The sequence below is a fragment of the Bufo bufo genome, chromosome 4 (genome assembly GCF_905171765.1).
Source record: "Bufo bufo chromosome 4, aBufBuf1.1, whole genome shotgun sequence".
NCBI lineage: Eukaryota > Metazoa > Chordata > Amphibia > Anura > Bufonidae > Bufo > Bufo bufo.
This window is the reverse complement of record NC_053392.1, coordinates 474,693,161-474,719,048: the sequence shown is the minus strand read 5'-3', so window position 1 is coordinate 474,719,048 and position 25,888 is coordinate 474,693,161. Positions and strand designations below refer to the sequence as shown.

General features: G+C 42.2%; 1 protein-coding gene across 2 annotated transcripts in view; it reads left to right on the top strand.

Moving 5' to 3' along the window:
- The window catches only part of STXBP5 (syntaxin binding protein 5), a 427,346-nt gene that overhangs the window by 278,369 nt on the left and 123,089 nt on the right, over window positions 1-25,888 (top strand). For both annotated transcript variants that reach the window (XM_040429504.1, XM_040429505.1), the window contains exon 10: window positions 25,239-25,393. In XM_040429504.1, coding sequence (XP_040285438.1) covers window positions 25,239-25,393 — 155 coding nt within the window. The remainder of the gene's footprint in view (window positions 1-25,238; window positions 25,394-25,888) is intronic.

The following is a 25,888-nucleotide window of genomic DNA, read 5'->3' as shown; positions in this document are numbered from 1 at the left end:
AGTTGCAGACAGTGGGAGCTGCATGACTGAAGGCACGGACTCGAAATATTTTATGTTGATACGGACAGTTTGTTAATGTCCACTGATCTGAGAGGACAGTAAGAAATATAGGATATCAGTAATGCTTTCAATTAGCTGAGGCCTAAGTTGCTTATGGCCTTTAAAGGCTTCAAGCAAACTATACAACTTTTTTTTTCCTTTCCGTGGGCAGCCAGGGGAATGAACAAAGGATTGGTATTATGGAAGCATGTCAAGATTTAGTTATTAACCTAGCAGCAGTATGTTGAACTAGCTCAAGTTGGTCATCTTAAAGGGACACAACAAAAAAATATACCTTTTTTTTTTTTTTTTAAAGACAAGTAGTGAAAAGATAATCACTCGCCATTTAATCCCCTCTGCTCCTAATTAGTCTGTTTTGTTGGTGCCACGTCCCAGACATTCACCAGTGTCTGGATCACAGCATCAGTAAAATCTCCATGTTACACTGTCATTCTTTTCATACTGGATCTTAGCGTAATACCTGCGGAAACATTTACCAGTGTCCGGATGACAGCATCAAATTAGTCACTCCAAACACACAGACATCAGTAAAATCTCCGTGTTACATTTTCTTCCTATCCATATTGGATCTTAACCACTTCACATCCGAGCCATTTCCCCCTTCCTGACAGAGCCTAATTTTGCAAATCTGACATGTCACGTTATGTGGTAATAACTTTGGAACACATTCTGAGATTGTTTTCTCGTGACACATTGTACTTTATGACAGTGGTAAATTTAAGTCGATATATTTCACCTTTATTTATCAAATAATCCAAAATTTACCAACATTTTAAAAAAATTAGCAATTTTCAAAATTTCTATTTCTCTGCTTTTAAAACAGAAAGTGATAACTCATAAAATATTTATTACTTAACATTCCCCATATGTCTACTTTATGTTGGCATCATTTTAAAAATGTCATTTTATTTTTTTAGGAAGTTAGAAGGCTTAGAATTTTAAAAGCATTTCTTAAAAATTTAAAGAAAATTTCCAAAACCCACTTTTTTAGGACTAGTTCAGGTCTGAAGTCACTTTGTGGGGCTTACATAGTGGAAACCCCCTCATAAATGACTCCATTGTAGAAACTACACCCCTCAAGTTACTCAAAACGGATTTTACAAACTTTGTTAACCCTTTAGGTGTTCCACAAGAATTAAAGGAAAATTTCACTTTTTTGGCAGATTTTCCATTTTAATTCATTTTTTCCTGTAACACATCAAGGGTTAATAGCCAAATAAAACTCAATATTTATTACCCTGGTTTTGAAGTTTACAGAAACACCCCATATGTGGTTGTAAACTGCTGTACGGGCACATGGCAGGGCGCAGAAGTAAAGGAGCGCCATATGGTTTTTGAAAGGCAGATTTCACTAGGATAATTTTAAGTTGCCATATGACATTTAAAGACCCCCCTGATGCACCCCTAGAGTAGAAACTCCAAAAACAATGACCCCATTTTGGAAACTACTGGATAAGGTGGCAGTTTTATTGGTACTATTTTAGGGTGCATATGATTTTTGGTTGCTATATATTACACTTTTTGTGAAGCAAGGTAACAAAAAATAGTTGTTTTGGCACCGTTTTTATTTTTTGTTATTTACAGTGTTCATCTGACAGGTTAGATCATGTGGTATTTTTATAGAGCTGATTTTTTGCGGGATGAGGTGATGGTTAGATTGGTACTATTTTGGGGGTCATACACCTTTTTGATCGCTTGGTGTTGCACTTTTAGTGATGTAAGGTGACAAAAAATGTTTTTTTAGCACAGTTATTTTATTTTTTTGACGGTGTTCACCTGAGGGGTTAAAAGTCATGTGATGTATTTATAGAACCGGTCGATACGGATGCGGCGATACCTAATATGTCAACTTTTTTTATTTTCCCTATTTTTGAAAATTTTTGTTTTTTACTTTATTTTGGGAAAAGGAAGCTTTGCTTTTTTTTTTTTTTTTACTTGAAACTTACTTTTTTTTTTATTATAAAAACCCCCCACTTTTTTTACTTGTTATATTTGTCCTACTGTGAGACTTCACGTTTTCAGGGTTTGATCCCTGTTCCAATTCAGTACAATACATTGCACAGTAAGACGACAGTTGCCTAGGAGACCCAGCCTGCCGGTTTATAACCTGAATGTAAAAGCAGTGGTACTGCATAACAAAATGCCGCTGTACCATTTTTCCATACAAGCAGTTTTAGGAACATTACCTAGATGCACTTCTTTACAAGCGTTGTCTTAGATTCAGACAAATCTTTCTTTAAAACTTTTGTGTACTCACTTTTACATTTTTTTACTCTGTTACTCCTGTGGTTACTGATGGCCCTCAGTGACGCTGTGTCCATAAAACTGGGACATCGCAATTCTCATTTGCTGTCATAGGACTTTCCGTTACTATGACTGAACCGTCAGTACAGCCTGCAGTAACTGAATGACATGACATTGGATACAATGTCACTTAGGCCTGACAAAGAGCAAAACGGTAACACCACATGGAAGAGACGTGTATTATTTGTAGCATCGTTTACTGTTTGGCCTAGTTAGTTTAGAATAAATAAGACAGCAATGTATTTGAAAACATGCAATAATGCAGCTGCCGTTCACTTCAGCTTCTACCACAAGTAAAACCTGATCTGGAAATTGCTTTTTTTTTTTCACTTTGTTACAGGAGTGGAGTCATCCAACACATGCGTTTTTTCATTGGTTTACTTCCTGACAGTACTTGACAGATTGTCAAAATGTCCTTGTGTGTAGTTGCCAAGAAACTCACTATAGAGTTGTTTTTCAAAAGAAAATAGTTTCATTCATGTTCAGGTTCACATGTCTGTGGTTTTATATATGGGCTTTAGGTTTTCTGTCTGTTTAGTTTTTGTTTTGTGTGGTTTAGCCAGTGAAATACTTGTATTTTGCTAAAATATTAACATAATTTAATCCTCTGTTAATGGGTATTTTCTGTTACATTTTGAGACCCTATTGTGTATTTTAAGGGCAACGCTACATTTTTCTAAATAATGTAACTTTTTCTGCTTGAAACAGGCCCTAACAAGTATTGGGGCATGGCTGTGGAGGAAAATGTGAGCACTTTGATCTTTGGGTTTGGTCCTATAAGAATCCTGTATTGTTCCTTCATCTCAGTTCACAGACTATATATTTGTCCCTACTAAGGAGTAGGAGTCCCTTTTATATGCAATATAGCATTCCATTCTTACAGTAATTTAAAGGGGTTCTCCGGGAATTAAGAAAATGAAAATACTTAAATATTACTTCATTATAAATATATTCCCAAATACCTTACATTAGTTATAATGGCTTGTTTTGTCTGGGGAGCAATCATTAGGAAAAACAAAATGGCCACTGTCCTATTAGTACACACAAAACCTGTCCTAATCACACAGGAGGACAAGTTCCTTCACAACGCTGAGCTGAAGAGCTGCCTCATTCTCCTCTCTGCTGTGCTTGTCAGGGAATATGATCTTGAATACAGTTTAATATGGTCATCAGCTAAACCTCTGTAGGAATGGAGTTCATGAGCAGATGTGGCTAATGAGCAGTAGCACTTGTATGCAGTTTCCATTACCACAGTCTGTCCTGTCCGTCCTTTCTGTACTTGATGTTTCCTCATGAGACAGAGATTCAGCTGAAGATCTTCTCATCTGTATTCAGGATCATAATCCCTGACAAGTAGGAGAGAAGTACGAGACAGCTCTTTACCACAGTGTTGTGAAGTAACTTGTCCTGCTGTGTGATTAGGACAGGTTTTGTGTGTACTATTAGGACAGCAGCCATTTTGTTTCTCCTAATCGTTGCTCCCTAGACAAAATGAGCCATTATAACTAATGTAAGGTATTTGGGAATATATTTATAATGAAGTAATAGTTAAGTGTTTTCATTTTCCTAATTCGCGGAAAGCCCCTTTAACCGTCTCCGGACCGCCTAACGCAGGATCGCGTTCCGGAGGCGGCAGTCTCAGGCAGAGTCGCGCATCGACGCGTCATCTCGCGAGACGCGAGATTTCGCTCAAAGCCGGCCCTCGCATGCGCATCGCGGGCCGGCAAAAGTTAGAGGGGTATTACATCACCAGCCTGCCAGCCAATGATCGTTGCTGGCAGGCTGGCGATTTTCAAAAAAACGAATCACAAGCCATATAACACCTTATATTTATAAATATAAGGTGTTAAATGGCTTCTGTGCTCCTCTGCTGGTCCTTTTGGTCGGTTGGTTCCAGCAGAGGAGCACACATCATTGTGAGTACCCACCAACACCACACTTAGCCCCCAGTTTACCCCCATCACCCCAATTAACCCCTTGATCACCCCTTGATCGCCCCTGTCAATCACCTAGTGAAAGGAAAAAAGTGATCTGTGTAAACTGTCACATTTTTTTTCCACTGGTATTGACTGATAGGTTTTAGGATAGTTTAGGTCCCTTGGTTAGGTAGTTTAGCGTCAGTTAGCGCCCAGCCCACCGCACCGCAGTCACTGATTCGCTGATTAGCGTATCGCTAATCAGCATTTGTACTTTTATAGTATCTGTAAGTGATCAAAACTGATCACAGTCAGATCTATAATTGTATTAGTGTCACCTTAGCTCGCACTCCTTGCCCGATCAGGCCTGATCGGTCGCCCACACGTGCGTTCACCCACGCCCGCCCCGCCGCAGTGACAAAAAATATATATATTTTTTATCACTGCACAATCACTTTCCAACCGCTGCAACGATAAAAAAAATCAGTTTTGATATTTTTTATCAATCGCAGCGGCCTCCGGTACTTCGCTAGCCTCCCCTTTGTAAGACAGGCTTGCTTTTTTTCTTGGGTAGTCTCAGGGAATACCCCTAAATTTAGTAGTCCAAATGTCAAACAGGGGGTATTCTTCTGAAGAGGCCTACAGGATTCTGACCCAGTCGAATGAGGAATGGTAACCCTCATCTGACGAATCTAGCGGGTCAGAATATGAACCTGTAGAAAGCAGTGGCAGTCTGACCCAAAGTTCGGACGAGGAGGTTGAGGTCCCTGATAGCACCAGGCGTACCCGGCCCCGTGTCGCTAGACCACAGGTTGCGCAGGATCCGCTTCAAGAGCAGCAGAGTGGGGCTGGCGCTGTCGGATCAGATGGTGAGGCATACACCAGCAGCGCAGCCCTCCCTGGACCTAGTACCAGCACTGCCGTACAACATGGTGAAGTGGCGAGCACCAGAAGGGCAGTTGAAGCTGGTACGGTGGCACGTGCAATAGTTACCCCGTCGCAGCCACCGCACAGACAGGCCCCTAGAGTCCCTGAGGTGCTGGCAAACCCTGATTGGCAGTCCCCAACTTCAGCCGCACCTGTAGTTCCCCCTTTCACCGCCCAGTCTGGAGTTCGGGTTGAGACAGCTCAGATCGGTTCGGCACTGGGATTTTTTGAGCTGTTCTTGACTGCGGAGCTCTTGGACATAGTCGTGGCAGAAACAAATCGGTATGCCACTCAATTTATAGCCGCCAACCCTGGAAGCTATTATGCCCAGCCTTTCCGGTGGAAACCAGTCCAAGTTTCCGAATAATTTTTTTTTCTGGGCCTTCTCCTCAACATGGGTCTAACCAAAAAGCATGAATTGCGGTCATATTGGTCCACGAACCCAATTCATCACATGCCCATGTTCTCTGCTGCTATGTCCAGGGCACGATTTGAGGCCATCCTGCGTTTTCTGCACTTTAGCGACAACACCACCTCCCGTCCCAGAGGCCACCCAGCTTTTGACCGGCTCCACAAAATTCGGCCCCTCATAGACCACTTCAACAACAAATTTGCAGATTTGTATACCCCTGAGCAAAACATCTGCATAGACGAGTCCCTTATACATTTTACCGGGCGCCTTGGCTTCAAACAATACATCCCAAGCAAGCGCGCCCGGTATGGGGTCAAATTGTATAAGCTCTGTGAAAGGGCCACAGGCTATACCCACAAATTTCAGCTCTATGAGGGTAAAGATCAAACCCTGGAGCTGGTCGGTTGCCCTGACTACCTGGGGAGCAGTGGGAAGACAGTCTGGGACTTGGTGTCACCCTTATTTGGCAAGGGGTACCATCTTTGTGGACAATTTTTACACAAGTGTGCCCCTCTTCAGGCATTTGTTCCTAGAACAGATTGGCTGCTGTGGCACCGTGCGACCAACGGCTCGTTACCACCCGTCTTGCAAGGGGGGAGAGGGCTGCCTTGTGTAACGAAGAACTGCTCGCGGTGAAATGGAGAGACAAGCGTGACGTTTACATGCTCTCCTCCATTCACGCAGACACGACAATACAAATAGAACGGGCATCCAGTGTCATTAAAAAGCCCCTCTCAGTCCACGACTATAATGCGCTCATGGGAGGGGTGGACTTCAATGACCAGATGTTGGCTCCTTATTTAGTTTCCCGACGCACCAGACGCTGGTATAAGAAGGTGTCTGTATATTTGATTCAATTGGCTGCCTATAATAGTTTTGTTCTCTACAGTAAGGCTGGGAGAACAGGATCCTTCCTCAAATTTCAGGAAGAGATCATCGAGAACCTCCTGTATCCAGGAGGTTCCGTGGCCCCATCCACCAGTGTAGTGAGCCGTCTACACGAGCGACATTTCCCCAATGTCGTTGCTGGTATCTCAACCCAACCGTCACCCCAAAAAAGATGTTGTGTCTGTAGCAGGAGTGGAATAAGGCGTGACACCCGCTATTTCTGTCCTGACTGCCCTGACCACCCTGCCCTATGCTTAGGGGAGTGTTTCCGGAAGTACCACACACAGGTACACTTAGCATAGGGATTGCATCTCACAGGACAGGCACACAGGGCTATTAGGGCCCTTTCACTCACAGCTGCTGCAAACCTCTCCTTTCACCTGGGACAAAGTGCATATTGTACTTCGCCACATCTTTGGGCGATTTGCGCTTTGCACATTGTCCCATGGGGAAGGAGAGGTTTGTCCTATAAAAGGTAAAAAAATATATATATATATCACCGGTAAGCAAAAAAGTTAACGTTCTGTTCAAAAAGTTAAATAAAGTTTATATGTTCCATTCAAATGTTATTATAAAGTTAATAAATTTATTGCGTTGCGGCCTGGTTTTTTCTTTTTTCTTACCTTCCAGGTGGACCAACCGATCGACTAGCTGCAGCACTGATGTGCATTCTGACAGAAGCATTGCGCTGCTGGCAGATTACACAAAAGTCGGTGTATGCGGCGCTGCAAGACGAGATTTCTCCTCTGCAGTAAAAGATACGTTTGCCGAGGCATATGAGCTGAGGGGGCGGCGGTGTTCATATGCTTTGGCAAACACTTTGTATATAAAAAAAAATATTAAAAATCCCGGCAATGATTTATTCATCCACATCGATTGATGTGAATGGAGAAATCGGGTTTGCCAGGGCATACGGGCTAAGTGGGTATGGATGTTGGGCGGAGCTCCTATGTCCTGGCAGACGCTTTTCCCCTCCTTTTATTTTTTGGCAGAGATTTTTTTATCCACATTGATCAATGTGAATGAAGAAATCTGTGCCGTTCATTTTTTCTTTCAGCCCAGAGGCTGAACGAAAAAAAATAATAATCTCATTACCCGTATGCTCAATATAAGGAGAAAAGCAGAAACTCCTAATGCTGGCCATACATGTAATGATTGCGGAGACCCTCAAATGCCAGGGCAGTACAAACACCCCACAAATGACCCCATTTTGGAAAGAAGACACCCCAAGGTATTCGCTGAGGGGCATATTGAGTCCATGAAAGATTGAAATTTTTGTCCCAAGTTAGCGGAAAGGGAGACTTTGTGAGAAAAAACAAAAAAAAAATCTATTTCCGCTAACTTGTGGCAAAAAAAATAAATTTCTATGAACTCGCCATGCCCCTCATTGAATACCTTGGTGTGTCTTCTTTCCAAAATGGGGTCACATGTGGGGTATTTATACTGCCCTGGCATTTTAGGGGCCCTAAAGCGTGAGATGAAGTCTGGAATCTAAATGTCTAAAAATGCCCTCCTAAAAGGAATTTGGGCCCCTTTGCGCATCTAGGCTGCAAAAAAGTGTCACACATGTGGTATCGCCGTACTCAGGAGAAGTTGGGCAATGTGTTTTGGGGTGTAATTTTACATATACCCATGCTGGGTAAGATAAATATCTTGGTCAAATGCCAACTTTGTATAAAAAAATGGGAAAAGTTGTCTTTTGCCGAGATATTTCTCTCACCCAGCATGGGTATATGTAAAAAGACACCCCAAAACACATTGCCCTACTTCTCCTGAGTACGGCGATACCAGATTTGTGACACTTTTTTGCAGCCTAGGTGGGCAAAGGGGCCCACATTCCAAAGAGCACCTTTCGGATTTCACAGGGCATTTTTTACACATTTTGATTTCAAACTACTTCCCACACATTAGGGCCCCTAAAATACCAGGGCAGTATAACTACCCCACAAGTGACCCCATTTTGGAAAGAAGACACCCCAAGGTATTCGCTGATGGGCATAGTGAGTTCATGGAAGTTTTTATTTTTTGTCACAAGTTAGTGGAATATGAGACTTTGTAAGGAAAAAAATAAAATAAAAAATCATCATTTTCCGCTAACTTGTGACAAAAAATTAAAAGTTCTATGAACTCACTACGCCCATCAGCGAATACCTTAGGGTGTCTACTTTCCGAAATGGGGTTATTTGTGGGTTTTTTCTACTGTCTGGGCATTGTAGAACCTCAGGAAACATGACAGGTGCTCAGAAAGTCAGAGCTGCTTCAAAAAGCGGAAATTCACATTTTTGTACCATAGTTTGTAAACGCTTTAACTTTTACCCAAACCATTTTTTTTTTTTACCCAAACATTTTTTTTTTATCAAAGACATGTAGAACAATAAATTTAGAGAAAAATTTATATATAGATGTCGTTTTTTTGAAAAATTTTACAACTGAAAGTAAAAAATGTCATTTTTTGTTGCAAAAATTTCGTTAAATTTCGATTAATAACAAAAAAGTAAAAATGTCAGCAGCAATGAAATACCACCAAATGAAAGCTCTATTAGTGAGAAGAAAGGAGGTAAAATTCATTTGGGTGGCAAGTTGCATGACCGAGCAATAAACGGTGAAAGTAGTGTAGTGCAGAATTGTAAAAAGTGGCCTGGTCATTAAGGGTGTTTAAGCCATGGGGTCTGAGGTGGTTAAGGTATCCCGACCTGGCACCCTGCTGAGAGAAGGAGCGCACGGCGTCATTGGTTGCTATGACGCCGTGCGCTTTATGCCGCCGCTGCACTACAGTAATACACTCGTATAGATCATACGAGTGTATTACTGTAGTGCAGCGGCGGCATGAAGCGCACTGCGTCATAGCAACCAATGACGCCGTGCGCTCCCGGTTATCATCGCGTGCATTTGGCCTAATGCCACAAGGAGATTAGTCTACGTACAGTATTAAAATGGAAGGCCTCCGATGAGGTGAAGTTAGTTATTCGTGAAGTCACGCGAGACTTCGTTGAATAACTTTATTTGATTTTTAATGTGGAAAACCACTTTATACCTGGTTCCAAAAGGAAAGCACACTGTAATGGGGGAAGGGAACGCTAGAGGACTTGTCAGCTCTCCTGACTTGTATTCCCCACAAAGTAACAGCTTTTCTTAGCACTCTACATTGTACCATTCCTCTTATATTCCTCCAAAAAAAGAGTTATAAATGAATTGACAAGTAGGTTTTACCATGTTAAGGTGTTTCCTACAGATGTTCTGACATTGTCCGGTCAGGGCAGTGCCTCGGGAAACGATCACACCCAGTTGTCAATTTTATTCATAAATATTCAAGTGACATCACTGCTTCCAGGAAGAAAGTACAAGATTATAGAAAAATGAGTAATGAGTAGTGAAATAGCACAAGGCCAGATGAAACCTGGTTTCCATGGCAACTAGAAAAGCAGCTCTGGTGGTATTTTTTTCTAGCTTTCTAAGCTTTTGGCAGCTGGATGCCTCAGCCCAGTGCCAAATGCCTGGAGTTAGCCGTCACTGACAGAATCTGGCTCGATGCGTTCCAACATAGTAGGCTACAGACCGCTTCTGCGGGGCTGTGAACACAAGGCTGCTGTATTTTCTCCATTATCAATCTCTTGTACCAAGATCGATGCAAGCACAGAGTACATCATCGCATGTATGTGTGTTTAATGATTTGTACTCATTGAATTTCATTGAGGTTTTATCCTGCAGAAGCGACCCTGTTTCCAAGCTTGTGGTGTCGGTACGTTTTGATACAGTGTGCTCTGGGCATCTATATTATTCCTTCCCATTGTCTTGTCAGATGGCGACACAGCAGCTATTTTCCAAGTCTGTTTCTTGTTCTGAGCCCTTATTTTTATGTTGAAAGGCCATCTGTCAGATGGCGATTTTGTTGCAGTTTTGGCACTTTTTTTGTAAAACTGACAGTAAAAAAAATAATAATGTATTTCTGTAATTTCTACAGAAAAAAATATCAGAGGTCACAACCACGACCAAAATGGCACATGTGAAGGCAGTCTAAAATGTATCTGTTTCCATTAATCTGACTCCTGATTAGGGTCCACTATGATAGTGTGCATCGTGCACTGACTATTATTATTTTTATTTTCCGCCATACTCATAAATTTAATTTAAAAAAAAGAAAATTCTGTTTTAATTTCCAAATTTTGTTCTCCATCCTTAATCCTAAAGTGCAGTGAGCTTTTTCTCTGTGCTTTATCCCAGTGTGCTACTCACCCAGGCGGCCCTCTCCTGGTCTGACCTCGGACCTGTCTTCTGGTTATGCTAGTACAATGCCTGCCCTTACCTCAGCCTGTATTTAGACTATGCTATTGCCTTGGTGCTGCAGACTGGTGTCACTGACCCCCGTGGGCCAGCAGCAAACCACATTTGGACTATCTCAGCAAGTTGCGGCCTATTGGCTTCCACATACTGAAGTCCAGATCCCTGTGCAGGGGTTAAGGCTACTTTCAGACAAGCAAATTCAATGTGAGAAACAAGCTGTATGTGTAAGCGTGATTTCCCATTCTGACCTCTGCTCCTCTGACAGGATCGAACACCAGTATAATGATTTATAATGCTGTGTGTCCTTGGGAGACCTTGAATTGGCTGAATTGTTCTGACACAATGCCATCAGTATATTTCAGTAGATACAGGTCTGGCAGGGACACACAGCATTATCCTTCTCAGAGGAGCAGAGGTCAGAACGGGAAAACATGCTTACATTGAACGCATTTGTCTGGCCTAAAGGATGAATACTGGAGGACTGCCGGGATGACACCCTTAGGCCTCATGCACACGACCGTTGTTGTGTTCCGTTTCGCAAAATGGGGTTCCGTTTGCCATGCAAATGATAGGAAAAAAACTAGTTTTTTAGCGGTCCCATTGACTTGAATGGGTCCGCGAACCGTTAATAGGACAGGTTATATTTTTTTGACGGACTGGAACCACGGATCACGGACGCGGATGACAAACGGTGCAATAGCCGAGTTTTCAACGGACCCATTGAAAGTCAATGGGTCCGCAGAAAATCACGAAAAACGGAACAACGGACACGGAATAAAACAACGGTCGTGTGCATGAGGCCTTAGAGTTAGCCCAAAGTCAAACCAGTTGGTTGGTACTATGTGTTCACACTCACTGCCTTAGCAGTAGGGATAGACATCCATACTCGTCATAATTGTAAGGCAAATGCATTGAGTTTCACTAGAGGCCATGAGACTCTCCCCATTATAGGGGCATAAGGAAGATTATATTGGAAACCAAAATAAATTGTGTAAATCAAGTGTTTACATACAAATAGCATAATTGGATAATGTGTATTTTATTCAAGGCACTAATTTGAAATAACAAATAGTAGGGATGAGTTTCTGTCATTTTAAAGAGAACCACACAACCAAGCGAAAATAAATAGGTTGGTATAATAATAATAATAATAATAATAATTGAGCTTTCATGAAGTAGGCATATCATGAACTAAGGTTAGTGTTATTTTTTGGTAAATATTTTTTCTTCTGTTTCCATTGCTAAGAGTGATAAGACACTATAAAAACCATAAAAAAAGGAAAAATGTGTCATGCCTCTGACCAGCAAAAAGAAATGTCATAGGTTACAGAACAAACCCTCTTCCATGTAACCAGTTTCTAGTTTTTCTCAGGCCTTCTGAAACAGATGTTCTTCCATCAGCCTAAGGGTACTTTCACACTAGCGTTTTTCTTTTCCGGTGTAACGATACATTACCCTACTTCGTGAGATTTCCCTACCTCGTAACTTCCGGTTGCACCGGAAATGACGTGAGGAGGCGTGCCGGAGTTGTGCCGATCTGCGCATGCGCAAAACGACGGTTTAGGGAAATCTCACAGCGGAGTTCAGGTGGACATCGGGACACTGCGCATGCGCTGGAGAACCTCACTAACCTTAGAGTAGGGAAAAATTACGGCCCAGTGCACAAGCGCGACTAACTACATCTATTCGTCTCCGCGCCAGAAAAAATAGCCATCAGATCTCCCTACCCCCACACTGCGCAGGCACGGAGATCAGATGGATGTTCTGTAGTTAGCCGCGCTTGCGCACTGGGCCGTAATTATTCCCTACTCTAAGGCTGGTGAGGCTCTCCAGCACATGCGCAGTGTCCCGGTGTTCAGCTGAACTCCGCTGTGAGATTTCCCTAAACCGTCGTTTTGCGCATGCGCAAATCAGCACAACTCCGGCACGCCTCCTCATGTCATTTCCGGTGCGGCCGGAAGTTACGAGGTAGGGAAATCTCACGAAGTAGGGTAATGTAACGTTACACTGGCATAGAGTTCCGTCACAGGGGCTCTATACCGGAAAATAACTGATCAGTTTTATCCCCATGCATTCTGAATGGAGAGCAATCTGTTCAGGATGCATCAGGATGTCTTCAGTTCAGTCTTTTTGACTGATCAGGCAAAAGATAAAACCGTAGCATGCTATGGTTTTATCTCCGGCGGAAAAACTGAAGACTTGCCGGAATGCCGGATCCGGTATTTTTCCCCATAGAAATGTATTAGTGCCGGATCCGTCCTTCCGGTAAAAATGTGAAAAAAGATACAAGACGGATCCGTCTGTCCGCATGACAAGCGGAGAGACGGATCCGTTCTTGCAATGCATTTGTGAGACGGATCCGCATCCGGATGCGTCTCACAAATGCTTTCAGTCACATGCAGATCGGCGGATCACACTGCCGCAAGTGTGAAAATACCCTAAGTGACTCTTTCAGTTTACCTGTCACTGATGAAATGGAGTCAGATCCGCTTGTTTATGATGCACTCCAAGCTGCACATTGCGATGAATACAACATCATGCTAAATTTGGGTTAATAGCCTTTTAGCTATTTGATATTGTTGTGCTACATAAGAACGGCTTTAGGTCAGGAGTAATAGTTTCCACACAGAGGATTTAAGAGCTTCCCTAAAAATATCTGTTTTGACTAATATATCTGTTTTAACTAATAGAGATACCTGAATCCTCATGGCTTCAATTTATAATGGAGCCTGGACAGTTTTGTAGTATCTGTTGACTTTATTTTTAACCCTTTTATTGGCAGAGGTTTGGAGATGGTCTGCACACTTTTGACAGAAATAATACTTGAAATATATAACAAAATCATAAACCTCCATATCAGTATATTTTCTGTGAGTAGCTTTTGCCACATAGAAGAAATGCCACACAACATTTTATTTTTAATCTAGTTGTGCACCAAACCCTTAGCAAAAAATAAATAAAAAATTGCTGAAAATTCATGTTTATGACCAAATGCCTCACCCAAGCAAAGCTTTAGAAACATACAGCCCATCCTTAAAAAATTAAGGGTGCTTTCACACTTGCGGCAGAGGAATCAGGCAACTGATGGCATTTGTAAGACTGATCAGGATACTGATCTGTCTTACAAATGCATTGAAATGCCGGATCTGTCTTTCCGGTGTCATCTGGAAAAACGGATCCGGCATTTATTTTTTTCAGACAGGAAGGACGATTCCGGCATTGCGGTATTTTGAATACCGGATCCGGCACTAATACATTCCTATGTAAAAAAAATAAATAAATGCCAGATCCGGCATTCCGGCAAGTGTTCCAGATTTTTTGGGACGGAGATCAAACCGTAGCATGCTGCGGTATTATCTCCGTCCTGAACAGTCAAAAAGACTGAACTGAAGACACCCTGATGAATCCTGAACGGATTGCTCTCCATTCAGAATGCATGGGGATAAAACTGATCAGTTCTTTTCCGGTATAGAGCCCCTGTGACGGAACTCAGTGCCGGAAAAGAAAAACGCTAGTGTGAAAGTACTCTAAGATATAGAGTTCATACATGGCACCAGTGCTGGTTACAACACAGTAGAGAAGAAGCCCTATATACCCCTGGCCTCACTGGAATTACCATTATGAAATGGAAGCTACAGGTGAGGAATATGGAATCTGCTTGCACAGAGGACATGAGAACCCATGACTAGAGATCAGAAGGATCCAGCCTCCATGGAACATTTACTAGACCACAGATAAGAAGGAGGTCCTTATGGACCGAAACGTTTGGTATATATTACATATTACAAGTGGTCATGAATGAATTACTCCTGTGTAACTGGATCACGAACTTTGGATGTGCAATTGTTTAATAAAATATTCTGAATTGTAAATTTCAACCTGAGTGCTGCACATTTATGGTATAGATCAGTGATTGTCAAGTCCTTTGCTGGCAGCGATACCAAATAGTGTGCAGAACTCCATTATTTGATTGCAATAGAGATCACTCACGACATTTAAGAAATTGGGTTCTATATTTTGTTTAATTGTCTAAAACTGTTGTATGATGTCTAAAAGAAAAGATTTTTGCTGTACTTGCCAAACTTGGCACATCAAAAATGGAAGTAGGAAAAAAGCATATAGATATCACTTTGCTGTCAGGCCGTGTAATGATTTCACTATTGAGGCGTAAAATTGCCTTTATTATAACACAGAATATGAAAAGCCATTTCACAACACAATCAAAACTGGTGACAAGAGAATGAAGTAAGTGAAAAAAAAAAGATAAGAGTCACATGAAGCAGAGATTTAAAGAGAGAAAATGCCTTATGTCATAGACAGAAACATGAAAATTAGGCCTGTATAAAGTAAAGATGTGCGCACAGTGAGAGAGTGGGGAAAGGGGTTTTCTATACTGACAGATTACCAGGGTCAGCCAACAGGAGTTATCTCATACTTACGTCTTGGTAGCTTATCCTGAAGATATCAGATCTGTGGGGGTCCGACCACTTACACCTTTGGAGATCGGCTCTTTCAGTCCACTGCCAGTACTGGCATCTGTTCAAGTGAATGGGAGCTCACTGGAAACTACTCAGTGAGCAGGACCTTCTCGTGGGTGTGCAGGATTTCAGACCCCCATCGATCTTGATGATAGGTCGCCAGTATACCAGAATTGCTCATTGTTTAAATCGCGTTTCAGTTTTCACACTGGCCGCTAAGCCTAATAATGCACTGCTCAAAAAAATAAAGGGAACACAAAAATAACACATCCTAGATCTGAGTTAATTAAATATTCTTCTGAAATACTTTGTTCTTTACGTAGTTGAAAGTGCTGACAACAAAATCACACAAAAATTAAAAAATGGAAATCAAATTTTTCAACCCATGGAGGTCTGGATTTGGAGTCACACTCAAAATTAAAGTGGAAAAACACACTACAGGCTGATCCAACTTTGATGTAATGTCCTTAAAACAAGTCAAAATTAGGCTCAGTAGTGTGTGTGGCCTCCACGTGCCTGTATGACCTCCCTACAACACCTGTGCATGCTCCTGATGAGGTGGCAGACGGTCTCCTGAGGGATCTCCTCCCAGACCTGGACTAAAGCATCTGCCAACTCCTGGACAGTCTGTGGTGCAATGTGACGTTGGTGGATAGAGCGAGACATGTTGTCCCAGATGTGCTCAATTGGATTCAGGTCTGGGGAACGGGCGGGCCAGTCCATAGCATCAATGCCTTCGTCTTGCAGGAACTGCTGACACACTCCAGCCACATGAGGTCTAGCATTGTCTTGCATTAGGAGGAACCCAGGGCCAACCGCGCCAGCATATGGTCTCACAAGGGGTCTGAGGATCTCATCTCGGTACCTAATGGCAGTCAGGCTACCTCTGGCGAGCACATGGAGGGCTGTGCGGCCCTCCAAAGAAATGCCACCCACACCATTACTGACCCAATGCCAAACCGGTCATGCTGGAGGATGTTGCAGGCAGCAGAACGTTCTCCACGGCGTCTCCAGACTCTGTCACGTCTGTCACATGTGCTCAGTGTGAACCTGCTTTCATCTGTGAAGAGCACAGGGCGCCAGTGGCGAATTTACCAATCTTGGTGTTCTCTGGCAAATGCCCTGCACGGTGTTGGGCTGTAAGCACAACCCCCACCTGTGGACGTCGGGCCCTCATATCACCCTCATGGAGTCTGTTTCTGACCGTTTGAGCAGACACATGCACATTTGTGGCCTGCGCCTCCATGCTCTGGACACTACGCTGACAGACACAGCAAACCTTCTTGCCACAGCTCGCATTGATGTGCCATCCTGGATAAGCTGCACTACCTGAGCCACTTGTGTGGGTTGTAGACTCTGTCTCATGCTACCACTAGAGTGAAAGCACCGCCAGCATTCAAAAGTGACCAAAACATCAGCCAGGAAGCATAGGAACTGAGAAGTGGTCTGTGGTCACAACCTGCAGAGCCACTCCTTTATTGGGGGTGTCTTGCTAATTGCCTATAATTTCCCCTGTTGTCTATCCCATTTGCACAACAGCATGTGAAATTGATTGTCACTCAGTGTTGCTTCCTAAGTGGACAGTTTGATTTCACAGAAGTGTGATTGACTTGGAGTTACATTGTGTTGTTTAAGTGTTCCCTTTATTTTTTTGAGCAGTGTATATTGAGACTTCCTGTTCTATAGAGATCACTTTTTAGCCAGCAGCTCATTATCATCACAAGCAGGATTACAGTGACAGAAAACACCTCTATATACAGATAACACAGGATCCGCCATTCACAGTAGGTGATATCACAGCTTATCTACTCCTTTCTGACCTCTGCACTGGTTACAGAGCATGTCCCATAGAAGGCAATGAGGCCAGCTCATTGTGCCGGTGGCCTATATGCCTGCTGTAACACATATCTCCAAAGCAGAAGTCTTGGCATGCTATTAGACCTAATGATCAGTGCAAAAATTGCATGCTTTTAGGATTTTTTTTAAAGTATACGATGACCTTGGGAAAAAAAAAAAAAAAAAAAACACCAAAAATGTATTGTAAAAAATGTGTTTAATGTGGTTATTTTCTGATGAGACATTCCCTTTTAAGTACAGTTGAAGACATTTCGCTGCATCATATTAACCTCAATTAGTTTGGCTGGCACCGTTTGGAAGCGCAGTCTAGTTTCATTTTTGGCTAGGGGTGCAAATTAACATCTATACTGAAATGCGCCCACAGAGCTCATGGACCTGTTGAGGTAATGTTTTTTGACTCTGGCTAACAAATTTACATCCCGTTCAGGGGCTTCTGATTCAAGTAAGACATTTCCGTACTATTAAGACGGTTTAACAGTTGTCAGGTTCTCCTCTTACTGTAGCATTGCGGTTTTAGAAGTTTTCTTTGCTTTTGTGTAGTTCCTTTAGCTTTTTTTTTTACCGTAGTTTGGTTTAGGTGAGATTCCTGTGGTTGTTTTTTAAATGCAGCAGTTAGTCATGGAGTGACAAAGCTTCACTCGCACAGTGGTTTTCACGGAAACCGTTTTTAGTGTGTCACACAAAGAATAATATATATTTTTCTGCACATTTCCATGTCCTGCTGCATTATATTGAATTACACGTTAGAAATATTTTTTACCTCTTACATGGTTTACCTGTTTTTCTTCTGCTGTATTTTGTTGTAAAACCTCAGTCGCCATAGGCTCCGTGCATGTACATCATGCTAGATTTTAAGGAGAATATATTAAATTAGTTATAAATAAACCATGCGCAGTGAGATATAAAATAGCCACCACTGGTTTGATAAAAAGAAGCTGTACATGTTAACATTTGCTTTCCCTTTTCTGTTTGTTCCTGTCAAACCAAGCTCTCAGCCTTCCGCATAAGATGAATATTCAGCTTCTCAAGTAACCTATGTATTTGCTTACCCATCCGTGGAGAAAGAGCGTTAATCAGTCCAATTCGCAGTTTTTATGGTAGAAGACACCCCATGCATGTACTTTCCAAGCTCCACATTAGCACAGAGACACAACTTTTTTGTGAATTCTACAACTTTGCTACAATAAAATAAACCTATATCATACTGTCCCACATTTTAGTTGGTAAACGCAGGGCATCTAAGCCCAGGTCCAGGAACGCCCAGAAACACCCACTTACGGGAAGGGTTTGTATTATCCCTGCCCATTTTCAGCTCAGGATAGCCCAAATTCACTGGGGCTGTCTGATAATCAGGGACAGTCCCGGCAAATTTGGGACACTTGGCTACTATGATGTTTTCTCTCATTGACCTTAGGTAGAGTTCTTTACGTGTGTGCAGCCAACCAGCAGTAATCTAGATAACATATTACAGCTTGGATGAATCTTCATTACTGCCATACTACACACGTCAGTAGCCGTACAGTGGGAAGTTCATGATGTTCACTGTGGTAGCCAACACAACTGTCAAGATCACATATCTGTGAGTTAGTCTATTCAGGCAACTGAAAAGAAAAGGAAAAAATCGGCATCCGTTTTATATTTTTAGGTATTTTGAAGATTTGATCATGTCAGAGTGAAACATGGAAAGAGAACTGCAAATTTTTTGTTACAGGCGTTCACCTCATATCAATATATCACTCCAGGGGCTTAGCTAACGGCTCAGGGGCCCTGGTGCAAGAGTTCAGCTTGGGCCCCCCTTCCCTCAGTGCGTTGTGTTTCTTCTTATGTGGCACAAGGGTCTTTGGGCCCCCTCAGGCTCCTGGGCCCGGTAGCGACTGCTACCTCTGCACCCCCTATAGCTACGCCCATGTATCACTCCTATTACAGTGCAGATGGTCTACCTAGCATGATTTCACGAGACAGTATAAACTAAAACTAGCTGGTGAAACATAGTTTTTTAGATGTCTTGCGTTGTTCTCAAGTGATTGTAGTAAAGTCAGTGAAGTCAACTGACTACTCTGTACATAGCTGTAAGGGCTCACTCAGACGGCTGTATGCTGTCTGCAAAAATGCGGATCCGCTTTTTTTTGTGGACAGTTCAGCATGTCCGCTAAAAAACGGATTGTATTCTGCATTTTTGCAGACCCATAGACTTCAATGGGGCCATGTCCTGATTTTCACTGACAAGCATAGACATGTTTTATTTGTTTTGCGGAGCCATAGAACGGAATTAAAGGGCCCCATACAAGTAAATGGTCTGCATCTAATCCGCAAAAAAACGGATCTGCATTTTTGCGGACAGCGTACGGCTGTCTGAATGAGCCCTAAGGCAGAGGGGTTGACAGGCAGTGCACACCTGTCACCCTGACCTGAAGCAAAAATCCACTTTTTTAGGGCGAAGTGCATACTATTTTAATTACTAGCACTTTTTTTCATAGTGTATTTGACATACAGATTTTTAGCAGATATTAATAAAGGTTATAAAAAAAATCTACAGTCATCTGGGGCAAGTAGGGCATTATAGCCATTATGGCAATTGTATTTCAGGATTACTTATAGTATTGCCCTTCCCCGGATAGGGTCTTTCTTTTCATTTTGGGAATATAAATCAGGCACATCTTCAGACTGTCTTGCCTAACATTACACTACATATTTGCTGGCTTAGCGTACTCCTAAAATGGCACCAAATTTTTGATAAATAGCTCTTGTTGGGTGAAAAGCATGAGGTGTCTAAAGGTATGTTAGTAAATACAGTGCAAGATATGTACATTAGTTCTTGGTGAAAATTGCACCGGAATTCTGGTGCATTTTCTATAGTAAATCTGTTCTCTTTCTGGTGCCCATTTGTAATGAGCACCACTGGATGTACACATTGCAGCAGCACTCTGATATGTACATCCTACACAATCTGTGCAATATACAGGCCAACCGTAGATTGCACAGAGAAGCTGTTTCCTGCAGCTCTTACTTGTCCCCGCTGTAACTGTGTCACATGTACTTTCATTGCCATTTGTCATTAAATAGGTATCTATCATTTTTTCTAATACTGTTGTCTTTGCCACTACTGCTACATGTATGTGATTAACTCCATACATGGCGGGTGACGGCTGTGTAATGGCCCGCCTTGGCACACAGCTGCATTGATGCTGAACCTGGTCACAACCTCTCAGATGCCACAGTCAGTAGTGATTGCAGCGTCTGTGGGGTTTGGTCGACGGAGCGGGCTCCCTTTGCCTTCCGATTGGTACCCACGTGATAAAATCTGCTTTTTTCAGTTGCCACGACAGCCTGGGCCTTGAGAAGGTTTTCAAGGTCTGTCATGGACAGCTAGCTGCCTGCGAAGCTGTGTCTGAGGGACAGCAACGTCTCAGAATCCCATAGACCACATTTATATTCTATTGTGGTCTATGGGACAAGCGATCAGAAGAATGAGTGTTAAAGTCCCCTAAGGGGACTAAAAGTTACAGTGTAAAAAAATAAAAATTAAAAATTTAAATCACTCACTTTCCCAGTTTTACAAATAGAAATAAACAATACAAAAGTAAACACCGTAGGTATTGCCTCATCTGAAAATGGCCGAACTATTGAAATACAAAAATATTTTTTCTGTGTGGTGCAGCTTTTCTGTGTGGTTCCTGGACCTGGGCTTAGATGCCCTGAGTTTACCAACTAAAATGTGGGACAGTATGATATACGGTATGTTTATTTTATTGTAGAAAAGTTGCAGAATTCACAAGAAAGTTGTGTCTCTGTGCTAATGTGGAGCTTGGAAAGTACAGTACATGCATATGGTGTCTTCTACCATAAAAACCGTGATGGGGGGGAAATAAAAAAAATTCCACGATTCAACATTTTTTGGTTACCTTGCCCCCTGCCCCCAAAAAATTTCTGAAATTTATAAAAAGTGATCAAAAAGTCATATACCCCAAAATTGTATGGTAATAGAATCTATTCTTATGACTCCTGCAGGCTGTTCTCTGACGTTGATGTGAAAAAAGCCTTACACTTCTCATCCCATTTATCAATCGAGTTGCTGTCGCCCTAAATCTTCACATATATCGTTTTTACTGTGTGATGTCAAAAATAAATGTAATCTTTAAGATGTGGGTTTACAAGGGATTATAGAGGCCAGTTTTACATTTGGATTGAAGATCTGCTTGACACTGGGTCCTTCACTGCCTCTGTTGTCTCACATATGCATTTAAAGGGGTTCTTTGGGCTGTAGAAACTGATGACCTATTCTGGGGAACAGCAATATCAGATTGGTGGGAACCTGAGTTCCGCTCCACTGTATAGTTTCTGGTGCTGCAGCTGCCTAAAAAAGCTGATCAGTTGGGGTTGCCGAGTGTCAGACCCCTGAGCAGGGGAGTAGCTAAAGGCTCATGGGCCCTGGTACAAGAGTTCAGCTTGAGCCTCATAGCCGTCCTGCTGCCTGAGGCAAACATTTAAACGGCACCACCCCCCAGGCCAAATTCTTGACCTAACCCCTTCCCCCCCCCCCCCCCAGCCAGAGCTATAACATGACCCCCATGCACTTTCTATAATACCAGTGTCTTTTTATGTAGCCCAAGGGTCTGCTATCTCTGCACCCCCTATAGCTACGCCCCTGAGGATAGGTCCTCAAGATCTGTAGCTTGGACAACCCCTTTAATACACAATGTATGCAGTAATACTATTATCTTTTGTACAATCAAGCAGCTAGGTTTTGAGTATCCTCCAAAGTTTTGTGCCATCAGTATTACTTTGCACGTAGTGTCGGTGTCATTGTAAGCAGAGCATTTTCCTATAGATAAGGCTGCATTATGGTGGACAGAGCTTCACATTCACACCCAATAACAGATGGAATTAGCAAATAGGTTTTAAGGTGTTTTGGCTTAACACAGCTTATGTTTCTTAATCTTGGCAGGATGCTAAATTACTTTAAAGCTTAATGTGGACGCCTGCGTGCCTACTTTATTTAGCAGAGCGCTTAGCCCGTTCCAAACTATTTGCTGAATGTTTTTATCGTCTAATCTTGGGAAATGTTTTACAGTAAATCTCAGCTTGCTTCTTCATTGTTAAAGCTGTTGTCCAGGATTAAAAAAAAAACTTAAAAAAGGTCTGCTTTCTTTCAAAAACAGCATCACACCTGTCCACAAGTTGTATGTACTATTTGCAGCTCTGCACCATTGACTCCAATGTAGCTGAGCTGCAGTACAGACACAGCCCATGGACCAGGGTGGTGGTGGTTTTGTAGGAAAGCAGCCATGTTTTTCTAGTCCTAGACAACCCTTTGACCTGGATAGTGTACTACATCTTTGTGACATATTATGACCTATCTATACAGTAATTATTTATGCATGTCAGTGGATGAAGGGGTGGCCTAAAAATGTCTTTCTATTCTGAGTATCAGTCCATGGTTTTATGGTTTTTATGTTTGATGATTATATCACAAAATCTTTTGATACTTTCTAATAGGCTTGTGTTTTAATGCCTTAATTTTCTGATCTCTGCTGTCAGTTAATAACATCCAGACAACCAGAGACAGAAAATTCTGATAGCCCTTCTTTTTCTGTTCTGTCCAGCGAAGGCAATACTCTGTAAGTTACATTTGTGAGCCGTCATGTATGTCATCCCTTCACTGTGTACACAGACACGGTGCCGCACGTATGGTTGTGACTGGTACTGCAGCTCAGTTTGCAGGCCTGGGACTAGGGTATGTGACCTGCTCTGCCATTTATACAGTCATCTGTAGGTATGGCCTGTTCATTTAGCATATAGATTTTAGTGCACACCCACCAATCAAATATTGATGGCTTGGGCCTCATGCACATGACCGTGTTGTGTTTTGCTGTCCGCAAATTGCAGATCCGCAAAACACGGATGCCGCGCCCATAATATAAATGCCTATTCTTGATTGCAAAACAGACAAGAATAGGACAGGTTCTATTTTTAATATTTTTTTTTGTTTTTGCAGGGCCACAGAACGGAGCAACGGATGTGGACAGCATACAGAGTGCTGTCCGCATCTTTTGCGGCACCATTGAAGTGAATGGGTCTGCATCCGGCTTAGCGTTCGTGTGCATGGGGCCTTAGTATAAGAATAGGCCACCAATATAAATAGTTATAGAAATGAATGTTGTAGTCTGGTCTTCACATATCTTTGTTGTAGTCTGGTCTTCACATATCTTTTACAGTCACAGTTTCCCAAGTTTACACAGGTATTCGCGGTCGTGGTATAACACAGTGTAGTTTTTAATATAAAATTACAAATATGCTGTGATGGCAACACGTGAACAGGTGTAATGAATGAGCTCTTATGGAGAAGCAAATAACCACAAAGCCAGGAAAAATCCAACCCCTCCTCCTGTCCATGAACCGTGTGGCCCTATGCAGGAGCCCAGTTTTCGCTGTTTTGCCATTCTGGTCTGTTCCGTAAAAATAATAGAAGACAATGGTTTCTGGTGACAGTGAGAGAAAATGTCTGTTCTGATGATAACCTTCTCGATCTGTCAGAAATAGATCAAATAGTCACCATTGCTGCAACCTGTAACGGGTATCTCTAGAGAAGCGCTCGGCAGATTTTACACTAAAGATCCGGTATGGACATCAGGACGGTGTAAAATAGAGACTTTACTGATGTCTGTGTGTTTGGTGAGACTAATCTGATAAATGTCTAGTCGTGGCATCAACAAAACTATCTTGTTCACCGCAGAGGAGATTAGATGGGAAAATGCTCATCTTTTCCCTCCATATGTGACAATCGGAGAGCGAGTAAGCTGTGACTGAAGGGGGGGATGACTACAAGCACAGGAAATGACTGGCACTTCAGTGGACCAGGAAAAATAAAACACCAACACTGGCCTCCTAGAACAAATACCAGCTTGGCCGGTGGTTTACCCACCAAGTGGCAACCCTAGTCACAGTGTTGTAGCTTCATGCACAGCTCTAAGAAAAGAAAGCTCAAGTGGCATGAGAGTGCTGACCTTAATGATAGTCTATCTCAGTCATAACCTGCACCACATTTGGAACATGGTAGGCTGGGTTGTTGATGCTAAGAGATCTTAGGAGAAGGTGGTGCTGATTCTCCTTATAGACATTCAGCTGGTGTAACAAGTCTTAAGCTGGCCATGCACATTAGATGGAAGTTGGTTAATGGTTGAACAAACATCTGCTAAAGGTCCGTTTCGCAGACGCAGCTATACCCATTTTCATTGGTCAGACTGGTCACACATGTTTAATGATACCGGGCGATGGACGAAGGGTCATTCATTCGCAAATGATCGATTAAACCTTTTGTCCGACTATCAGATGAAAATATTAAAAACACAGCTGATTTGCTTTCAAACAATAATGATCTGTCGGCTAAGATTTCAACCAACAAATGTTAATTTTGGTTGAAATTGTCCATTTTGTTCAACATTAGACTAATTTGTATGGCCACCTTTACATTTCGTGCTTGTTAGGAAGAAGTATGCGAATCGGCTCTCTTTCAGAGGGAAAGAACTGTTCTCTCTAGTTCTACCCATATGCAATGAGCCTTTAGACTTTAGGCCTCTATCACGGTGGCTTTCTCTCCAGATTTCCATGTACACACTTCCTCTAATAGTTTTCAATGGGATTCTGCACTTCTGTTCAGATTATTTCCACACCGTTTTCCAGAAAGCACCAAGAAGGATATGTCCTTTCTTGGCGTGGTTTCTTTGAGTTCTCAGCTGACCACTGACCACTGATGTCTGCATGTGGATTAGCTCTTTTGAGTGGGGCTAAAGATGTGGACAGTTCCAGCATATTCAAAATGCTGAATTGAGGCAGAAACTCGAGGGTCAGCCTCAGTTTATACCTAGGGAAACATTGCCATTGAATCAGAGGCTGATTTTTCCCACAGACAAATCCACCATGTGAATGTGCCCTTATTCAGTAGCACTTGCACGCCTCTACTATGAAATATGTCAAGTTTTAATCTTATATTAATTAGAAGAGTAAATATTTGTTTAGTTTTCTAAATCATTGCCTCTGATATATGTGACATTATGCTGGTACTTTATGAATTACTACTGCGCTTTTGTTACAGTTCATCATATCTTTTTGTTTTAGGGAGCCTTTTATTATACTCTCTGGCGGTCTGGCCTATGATACAGCAGGAAGAAGACCTTGCTTAACAGTCATGCATGGTAAAAGCACAGCGGTCCTAGAAATGGATTATCAGATTGTGGATTTTCTTACCCTGTGTGAAACTCCATATTCGAACGGTGAGTGTTGAATAATCCGTGACATTTATGTGACAAACATGATCAACTTTCATGTGATGGATCTACTGGCGGCGAGTCATCTGAGGCTGTGGTGGAACAGTCTTGAACCAGAGTCTTTGATGAGGCAAGGGCTAGACCAGTGATGGATGACCTCCAGCACTCCAGCTGTGGTGAAACTACGACTCCCAGCATGCTCCATTCATTTCTAAGGAGTTCTGAGAACAGCCAAGCAAGTGTACATCTTGGGAGGCGTAGTTTTTACCACAGCTGGAGTGCCGGAGGTTAACCATCACAGGGCTAGGCTGTTGCCCCGGGTATAATGTAGTCTACTATTGAATGGTGTTATAAGAATTGCAGTAAGGTTAGAATTTTAGTTTTCATTGTAGAAAATCTGTAAAAAAAAATAAAAAAAATAATGTACATTTCATGTCATAGTTAAATGTACTTAATCTCATAAGATCCCCCAGAAGTTTAGATAAAACCGTGCTATGTGAT